We start from the raw sequence: 9,815 nt of genomic DNA on the forward strand, positions 1-9,815 counted from the left end.
CCTTGTGCGACCCTGAGACCCGAGACTGGCAACGGAGCACATGGCCGCAGCCCATGGCAATCCTTAGGCATAAGGGTGACTAAGGAACTACCTCCTGGCCGCTGACAAAACAGCATGCGCAAAGGGCGCGCTGCCCAGATCAAGGCTATAGAACCGAACAAAGTGTGGTGGGTAGACCATGAGGCAGCCGCACACATGTTTTCCACTGACACCACGCAACAACACCCAGGATGTCACAACACCTCGCATAGAGTGGGCTTTAATACCCTCCGGGGGAACCTTCCCCACTGCAGAGTAAGCCAAAGCAATGGCCTCCACTATCCAGTGCGACAAGAGCTCCTTGGACAGTGCCCCACCCAGGGCCCGTGGCCCAAAGCAAACCAGCAACTGGTTACAGGTGCGCAGCGTGCGTTAGAGAGCTGCAAGCCCGAGGGTACCCTCGCGGGCCCCTCGCGGGCCCCTTATATAATTAAATTAAATAACGTTGTATTACTCGCTTAATTTTACACCGTAGAGCACAGTCAGACAAAGAGGAGGAGTGCACAGACACTCCCCCAGCCACACAGTCACACAGAGACCCTCACGTGATGTTAGTCTGCCATTCATACTCATGTCATGACATGTAGCTTTCCGCTCAGTCAGCGACAGACAGCAACTGTCGCTCCTCTGAGCTGAAAGGAGGGGGACAAAAAGCCACCAGGTCTACAAACATACACCTGATACACTTGATATTCTTAGGCTGGTATGCAGGGTTGAGCTGAAGCTTAACCCTCCGCGCGTCATCAGCAAATACCAAGCAAGACTGCTGGACTGAGTGACAGGGCAATCAAGTCGCCAACCCTTTTTCCTGAAGACAAGGGTAACACAGCGCAGTCTTGAAGGTCAGGAACTTCAGGTCCACAGTTTCCAAGGGCTCCTCCAACACCGTGACCAAGTCCCATTTAGGGAAGACATTCCGCACCCGTGGTTGTAGCCTGCGCACCCCCTTCATAAACCGGGAGACCAGCAGGAGGCTCCCCTTTTATTTCCCTTCGATCACCATGTGACAGGCAGATATGGCAGCCACATAGACTTTGAGGGACTGAGGGGATTGGCCCGCATCATACAGGCTTTGCAGGAAACAGAGGATGGGCTGAACACCACAACACACTGGATCCTTGTTCCGTTCCACGCACCAGTGCGAGAAAACTCGCCACTTGTAAGCGTAGGCTACTGAGAGTGCGTGGACGTAGCCCTAGCGCTCTGTATGGTGTGCACCACGCTCATGGGCAAACCCTGAGCTAACAGGCGCTCCCGTTCAGGGACCAGCCCGCCAACTTCCATCTGGAAGGGGCGGGGTGGAGTATTTCGCCCTTCGCTTGCGACATGAGGTCCTACCGGCATGGCAGCAGCCCTTCCGATAGCAGGATGAGGTCCGCGAACCAGATCTGCTGCGGCCACTGCAGAGCCACCAGGGTAAGTCGCAGGCCCTGCTCCTTCACTCATAAGGACAGAATGGATCAGGGGGAGGGGGGAAACGCGTAAAGGCTCTCCCTGGGCCACACGTGTGCTAATGCATCGTGACCCAAGGGGAGATCGTCGTTTTCGACAGAGAACCACAGGGGGCAGTGCGTTGCGAGCTGTGATGCGAAGAGATCGACACGGAGATCGACCCTTGTGTGCGCGATGGCGAGGTCCCTCAAGTCTGACGCTTTGAGCGCGTCGTTGAGGTAAACAGACACGTATCCCCTTCGCACGGAGGCAAGCTTGCGCTGTGTTCACACAGGCAGTGAATGTCCCTGGGCTCAGGGCAGAAGTGTTTCGTTCTGACAGAAGTGTGGGTCCACCAATGCGCGCTTGCCGTGCTCCGGCCCCAGACAAAACATGCTAGCAGTTAAACCAACGAGAGAAATACTCTTAGCTTTCACAGCAGGTCCCGCCGTTCTTGGCGAAGAGAACCGGGTCGATGAAAAACCTCCCGCAGTCCTTGTCCGCCTCTCCCGTGTGGTTTCTGGAACTCAAGGAGACAGGTATCCGCTACTAGCCAAGAGCTAGCCATTTGCTAGCAATGGGTCAAGAGAAGGATGTCAGAGCAGATTACTGGATAAAGTAAGAGACGGTCTTGGCTATAGCACGGACGTGATGTGGCAGTCACGGGGGCAGAGCGGGTGGCTGTGCTATGGCCAATGGCCATGACGCCTTCAGGTGCAATGGATGGTTTTATAGGGGTCAGTTTTGAGAAAATTGACATTATCCAGTAGGTTTGCTGCTGGGAAGCAGCTTGGCATAGTGTGATAATCCGAGGTTTGAAACAAAGTAAAACTGGATTTCTTTGAACTGCCATCTTCTACCAAGGAAGAATATACATAAAAAATAAACTGACAAATACGTCGGGGCTCTGTTCTCAACTCGAGCTGAAACTACACGCACCACAGCGTATTTGGGCTTTGGGGGAGAGGCGGTGCACACCACTGTGAGAGAAAGGGGTGCGCTGGATTTACATTATAAGACAAAACAAGAGCAACATTGCTAAGAGGAATGCAGCACGTTTCATCATGATTTTCAATTTTTTTTGTTTTCATGATTGTGGGAAACCAAAATCTGGATCACGCTTAATATTCGATTAATATGTTATATTGTGTAGATAATTATTACTTCTGTCAGGGACCTGAGAGGACTCTCCCATCATGAGAGACTTCTCACCTTGTTTTGTAAAACCTGGGTTATATTCATAACCTGGAGTTCTACTATGCCTATTATATTCCCTCATTATATTCACTTTTTTCTTCTTCTTTTTTTCTTTTCCCCCCCGATTTTTTATCCCATTTTTATCCCCATTAGTGCGAATTTAATTTTTTCACCTGACAGAGGAAGCTTCACCGGTAGGACATAGCACGTGGGAGGTTCACACTATTCCAACCAGTTCCCCTCCCTCTGAACAGGCGCCCTTAACGACCAGAGGAGGAAGCACATTAGCAACCAGGATATTGCATGTTTTGGTGAAGGGGGTTCCTATATGAAGGAAACCCCCGGGGGGCACAGGGAGAACATGCAAACTCCACACAGAAAGGCCCTTTTGACGACCCCACCCGGGCGGTGGGCACTCGAGGACATGCGGACGGGCACGCATTCCTTCAGCATTCACAGCGTCCCAGGTGGGACTCGAACCCAGGACCTTCGAGCTGTGAGGCGACAGCGCTTACCACTGCACCACCGTACTGTATATATATTCACTTGTTATGATGATTTTGATTACATTTTACCCATCATGTTCTTTTTTGTATTCTTTTCTGGCTTCACTAAGATTATGTAACATTTTGGAATGAAAATACAGATTAACAGTGCAAAACTGGAGGCCAGAATTGCAAATATCTCCACAGCAACACTGAACTTCCCTGGTGAGCTGACATATGCAGGGATAAAAGTGATCCAGACCGCACAGAATATCAGCATGCTGAAGGTGATAAATTTGGCTTCATTGAAATTTTCAGGCAGTTTCCGAGCCAAAAAAGCTAGAAAGAAACATAACATAGCCAGGACTCCTATACGTATACCCCAACACAGCCCAGAAGCCTACAACTGAGCCTAATGCACATTCTAAGATGATTTTGTCTTTAAAGTGTTTAAAATTCTTGAAAGGAAAAGGAGGAGAGATAGTTAGCCAAAGTATGCAAATCAGGGCCTGTATGAGAGTGAAAGCCAGAACACTGAGTCTCTGCTGAGCAGGGCCGAACCATTTCATGATATTACTCCCTGGAAGTGTAGCCCTGAAGGCCAGTAACACCACTATAGTTTTCAACAGAACACAAGACATGGAGAGGACAAAGGTGATCCCAAATGCTGTGTGTCGCAGCATGCAGGACCACTCAGAGGGCCGGCCGATGAAGGTCAGAGAACACAGGAAACACAGAGCCAGGGAGAAGAGCAGCAGGAAGCTCAGCTCAGAGTTGTTGGCCTTGACTATGGGGCTGTTCCTGTATCTGAAGAAAATGAAAGCCACCATAGCACACATGGAAGTTCCTAACAGGGCCGCCGCTGCGAGAAGTGCCCCCATAATCTCTTCATATGATAGAAACTCTGTGTCCTTCTTCTCACAGTCATCTCTTTTCTTGTTCGACCAGAATTCAGGATGGCATCGCTCACAGGTGATGGAATCTACAAGTTAAAATCAAAACAGATATTACATTTCCTGAGTAGCTCCCTCATTTTCCCACGGCGGTGGCAGCAGGCCAGGCCAGGGTTACTTTTTGTTGGCTACTTTTTTTATTATTATTTAGTCCTGGTTAGTTTTCATCATATTTAGTCAATCTCACCCTCTTTTTATTTAGTCAAGTTTTAGTCGACTAAAAGTCGGGGTATTTTAGTCTCATCTTAGGTCGTGTTCACACCAGCCTTGTTTAGTCTGGTTTATTCAAACTTTCCCCTTTGGTGCGGTCCGTATGGGTTGGTGTGAACGCTGGACTCGAACTCTGGTGCAGACCAAATAACCGCTCTCTGGTCCGCCTTTGAGGGGTGGTTTCGGTCCGCTGTCAAGTGAACCCTGGAGCGGTTAATTTGTGGTATAAACGTACCGTGATCCGACCCAACTGTAGATACCTTGCGCATTTTTTTGATGAAACAAACTCCCGCAGCCAGCTGCTCTGTGCGTATAGCCTGAGGACAACATTTTATTGATTAAAAACATCCCGTTTTGGTGACTGCCTGGTGAAACTGCATTGGATCCATCCTTTTTTTTTGCATGATTGCAATCATCGGCAGTTTGGACTGGACTCACTGGTAATGCTGTCGTGGTCTCATCAGCCTTCTTCTGTAATAACATTGTCTGATTGCAGCATCTTCATCATTATTATTTCATTCTTGACAGGCCTAATCCTGTAGAGTCTCCAGGATATAGGCAGAAGTTGAGATTTTTTTTCTTATTACCAAATTACCAGAGCCAATTAACGTTACAGCTTATTGCCACATAATGCCACACAGAGCAGCCCGACACTTGCAGTCGTGGAATTTGTTATTTTCTGTCTCTCTCGTCTCCACGTTGCTTTAGCAGACCTATCTCCATCTCCACACTTTAAATGCTATAGTCTCTCCTCTCGCGCTGCAGCTGTTCAGAATTACGCACAGATGAGTTATGAAATTAATTGGGCGAGCCCGTTGCGAGGCCCGACATCAATATCACGATATGATGACACATCTCTCTCTCCCTTTCTGTGCATGAGGCCGCACTGCTGAACTCGTTGGTCCAAAACGTTGCTAGACTGTGTTGCCTATAAAGACAACCACCGCAGCTTTCTCTCTGTCTCTCTCTCCCCCTCTCACACACGCTACCGTGGCCTATCAAAATCCAGACAATTGCCAACAGCAACAATGCCCACAAACTGAAACATTATGTCACTCAAGCATATCGAAATTAAAACAGCAGACTTACCGTTTATAGCTGCATTGAATAACGTCACATTAGTGTCCTCACAATGTATGGTAGATGGGTTCGTTTTCAACAGGTTGAAATGAGCTTTCCCTACTGCAGTGGGGACTGTTTAACTCTCCCCTCGCGAACTTTGTTTTATGTCCATCGATCTTATTTATCTCTTTCTCACGACACGGACACGGACACACGCGGCTTGTTTTGTTGTTTTTTATGCTGACAGTGACAGCTCGCTGACTGAAACATGTCATAAGGTAGATTGTGGACTGGAGTGGCAGACTAACGTCATGGTGAGTGTGTGTGGGGACGGTGTGTGCATGTCTGTGCGCTCCTCCTCCTCTTGGTCTCACTCTGCTGTGTAAAATAAAGCGAGTAGCCTAATACAGCTTCATTTTATTTTATTATTGAAACGGCCCGAACCCGGCGGTTCGGAGCAATTCATTTAAAAAAAAAGCCCGGCCTCAGCCCGTATTGGCCAGGCCCGAGGGGCCCGCGAGGGTCCCCTCGGGTTTGCAGCTCTCTAGCCCCAATATCCAGTTTTGTTCAGAATATATCTATGAACATATCTGCAAAATGTGGTGCTTGTATCACAAAATGAATGATTGGTCTCATATGTTGAGCTACGGCTGGTGGCCATTTTGGAAAATGGTCATAGAATGCCAATCTGCAATGCCCCAATATCCAGATGTCTTCTACATTAAGCTATTCCTGTGCCAAATTTGGCACTTTTATCACAAAATGAACAATAGCCACACTAATAGGCCTATAATGTACACACATAATATAATGAGATGACCAATTACTTTGTAAAAGTCCATATAATTTTGAATTACTATTTTTATTTGGTTCTCAGGCTTACTAGGATCTATATTATGTCCAGTATTGCATGTGGGTCCAATGGGATAGGAAATGTAGACAAATCGATGGTGGCCATTTTGAAAAATGTCTGTACAGCCACCAGGGGGCAACTTTGCGATGCCCCAATATCCAGTTTTGTTCAGAATAGATCTCTGAACACATCTGCAAAATGTGGTGCTTTTATCACAAAATGAACGATTGGTCTCATTTGAGCTATGCCGCCCCACTAATAGCCTTTTCCCCTTACGATCCAACATGGCGGCAATTTGCTACTTCCGACTCATTCCTGTGGTACTCTATAGGTGGCGCTGACTCTGCGTGTGTCCGAAATTGGGCATTGCACTCTGTCAGGTTCCCAGCAGCGCACCCACACAGTTTGAAGTCGATTGGATGAACGGTTCTCGAGATAAAAATGTTTTCATATTGCCAGTTAATAGGGCTATGAGTATGCATCTTCGAAATTGGGCATCACACTTTGTCGGGGTCCCAGCAGCGCAACCACACAGTTTGAAGTCAATCAGATGAACGGCTCTCGAGATAAACTGCTTTTTATGTTGGCAGTAGGTGGCACTCACTATGGGCGCGTCCGAAATTGGACAGCGCACTCCCCAAGTTTGAACTCGATCGGGTGAACAGTTCTCGAGATAAACAGATTTTTGTGTTGCCAGTAGGTAGCACTATGACTATGCATGTGTCTGAAATTGGGCACTGGACTCCATCGGGTTCCCGCAAGCGCACTCCCCAAGTCTGAACTTGATCAGATGAACAGTTCTCGAGATAAACTGCTTTTTGTGTCGCCAGTAGGTGGCACTATGACTATGGATGTGTCTGAAATTGGGCACTGGACTCCATCGGGTTTGAGATGCTGTTGTCTTTACAAGTCACCATTTGGAATTCTGATGAAATAGACATTACGATACAATAATCCCATAAATTAACAATCCATGAATACAGTATTAACCTGTTCTGAGTTCTGTGCCCAAATTAAGGATTTAGTGTGCAGATTTAGCTGTTTTACTGCAGGTAAAGATGCGTCATAAAGACCAACAGTGACAAACTGCACATTGCCATCTTTGTTCGGCTGCCAGTTTATGATTTCATACGTGGCTGTTGGGTCTCCATTCTCATCAAAGTAAACGTCCTCCCCCTCCTTTGTCTTGAACTGAACCTTTTTTATGTGCTGCAAAATCTAAGAAGATAGATATTACTTAATTTATTCCACTAAATGTAAACCACCTAGTTCTACAAAAGAAGTTCATTTGAAACACATAATGTTGAACTATCATTCAGCCTTCAGTATTCAACTCACCGTGAATGGATCTGGCTGTACCTTATTGCCACATATTTCTTTACAGCCAAGAATATTATGTAGTGCGTGAGCCACAGCATACACTCCTTTATAGACATTGTTAAAGAAGGGCATGTATGACATATCAGTGAAAACGTGTTGCTGCCCAGACAGATCTTCAGACCCTGTACAGTATATCTGATTCCCTCCTGAGCCCGTCTGAGCCTGCTTGAACCTACAATCAAAGATTGTCTCCCAGAATTCTGTGAACAATTCATTACGAGATGAAATGAGTGGCTTTACATCCAAAATGAACTCTCTCATGCCTGTGACATGGCCCTTGCGGATGGACAGCCCTATAGCACCATCCAGGATGTGGCGTCCAGTCATAGTTGCAGTGGAGGAATCAGCAATCCAGGCCTCACTGCCTACCCACTGGTACCCAGTCAGGTTGTGGGGGGCCATCACATGTATTAATATCTCCAAATCAGAGCCAGAGAGGAAAGCAACAATCACCTTGGAAGTGGAAGCTTTGATCACGTCAATTATTGCCTGTATTTTTTCTGGTGGATCTGTTCTAAATAAGGCTAGAGAGTACTCTAGACAGATGCCCAACTTTTGGGCCGTCTCTGTGAATATGGCCATGCCGTTATTGCCATAATCATTATTGCTCCTAATTGTCCCGACCCAAGTCCAGCCAAAGTGCTTGACCAACTGGGCCAGAGCTCTGCTCTGGTAGAAGTCACTGGGTATTGTTCTGAGGAAGGATGGGTAGCGGACTTTGTCACTGAGACAAGCACAGGTGGCCCAGGGGCTGATCTAGGGAGTAGAAAGGAATGATATTCCCATGAGGAGGATGCAAAAAATAAATACAAATACACAGGAAAACAGAGCACATTAATCCCTTAAAACTGCCTTTACTGTGAGCAGTCAGACAGATTGCAGTATCGTAATTATTATATTATTGAGAAAATAAAACAAAAATGAATAGATCAAACTGTGGCCAAGGTCCATTACAGTACATGATTATACATTAAGTGAAAAAACTACCCACCAATGGGATGTGAAACGGTCCAATGACAGTGGATATAGCCATGGAAGCAGAGGAGGGGGTCGCTCCTATAATGGCCTGCACTTGGGCCGGTCTGGTGCAGGGTGTCGTGGAGGCTGTGGATAAATCCTCATTACCATTAGCCAAGGCCAGTGCCACCCTTATCCCCCTTGGAATGGTGTCACATGAATCATAGATCTTGTAGCCGAGAAAGATGCCAGGCAGCAAGTCTGTGCTGTTGTTAATCTCCTCAATGGCAAAGAGCATAGCCTGAGCAATCTGGAACACTCTGAAATTCAAACTTGACCCAGACAGTTATAGTTGGTGTTATGAAATGAAACAAAATAAAAAATGAAACTATATGAGCAAACATTTCTTACTTCACAACTTACTTATGTCAAACAGCTTGCTACAGTGTGATTTACCTTGTGCACTGCAGAGGCCGTGGTCTGTACATGTAGGTGTCATGTCTGTCTTTCCAGCTGCTGTGGAAAGAGAACATTCCACCCAAAATAATGTCCCCATTCTTAGACAGCTGGGGGATCTCCAGCTCCCCCATCTGCTGACACACCGGCTCCTCAGCCCCAGAGAGAGATGCCGCCACCACCAGCAGCAGCTGCAGAAGGACCCAACCCTGCTCTGTCCAGCTTTGGGTGGACATCATACTAAAGACACCAAGAGTGATGTGAATATACAGCACGAAAATGCAATGCAAATTTTGACCTACAAGTCAATCACAGCAACAGATGTGTTGTGTTCACGTCGGAAGCGAATTTCAGAAAAATCAACCCTCGTCCAAAAAAATAATTGCTGCAATATCACTCAGCAAAACTCTACCGTTGGTATGCACACATTGACTGATATAGGTTTGAAAAATATTGACGCGTGTGTAAGGACCTTAAGAGACAAACTGCAGGGCAGCAGCAGATGCACCCTAAAAGGCGCAGGGCAGAGCTTGCATCTGTATTTATAGATATTAACGCATGACACATAGTAATGAACAGTGATGTTAGCTCCACAGGGAGGACAGGGCAGAGGAGGGAGGTGCAAAACTGGAAAGTTCTTAATGAGTTTTGGCTGTATCTTATGAGTAGTAGCGTATTCAGTCACATAACATGGTGGTGTTTTTCCATTCGATATTTGAACGTCTGATTTGCAGCACTTTGAAAAATAATGGAGGATGGAGCGCTAAAGCCTCGAAAATTATATTTTATATG

At 46.7% G+C, this 9,815-nt stretch overlaps 1 protein-coding gene and 1 pseudogene across 2 annotated transcripts; both read right to left on the reverse strand.

Moving 5' to 3' along the window:
• Positions 1 to 1,021: 1,021 nt before the first annotated feature.
• LOC310800182 (extracellular calcium-sensing receptor-like) lies at positions 1,022 to 6,516 on the reverse strand (annotated as a pseudogene). Its single transcript has 6 exons — positions 6,507 to 6,516; positions 3,243 to 4,134; positions 2,363 to 2,450; positions 1,908 to 1,990; positions 1,378 to 1,480; positions 1,022 to 1,109 (listed from the first exon to the last, which is right to left on the reverse strand). The product of its transcript is annotated as an extracellular calcium-sensing receptor-like (transcript).
• A 979-nt stretch (positions 6,517 to 7,495) lies between these two features.
• Positions 7,496 to 9,259, reverse strand: LOC310800195 (extracellular calcium-sensing receptor-like; the record flags this gene model as incomplete). Its single annotated transcript, XM_083662781.1, has 4 exons — positions 7,496 to 7,501; positions 7,851 to 8,366; positions 8,602 to 8,887; positions 9,024 to 9,259. The coding sequence occupies 4 exons, from the start codon at positions 9,257 to 9,259 to the stop codon at positions 7,496 to 7,498; spliced, it is 1,044 nt and encodes a 347-aa protein (XP_083518907.1).
• Between the last annotated feature and the right edge of the window lie 556 nt (positions 9,260 to 9,815).

Source organism: Poromitra crassiceps (genome assembly GCF_964638095.1).
Source record: "Poromitra crassiceps genome assembly, chromosome: 2".
In the NCBI taxonomy this organism is placed as follows: domain Eukaryota; kingdom Metazoa; phylum Chordata; class Actinopteri; order Beryciformes; family Melamphaidae; genus Poromitra; species Poromitra crassiceps.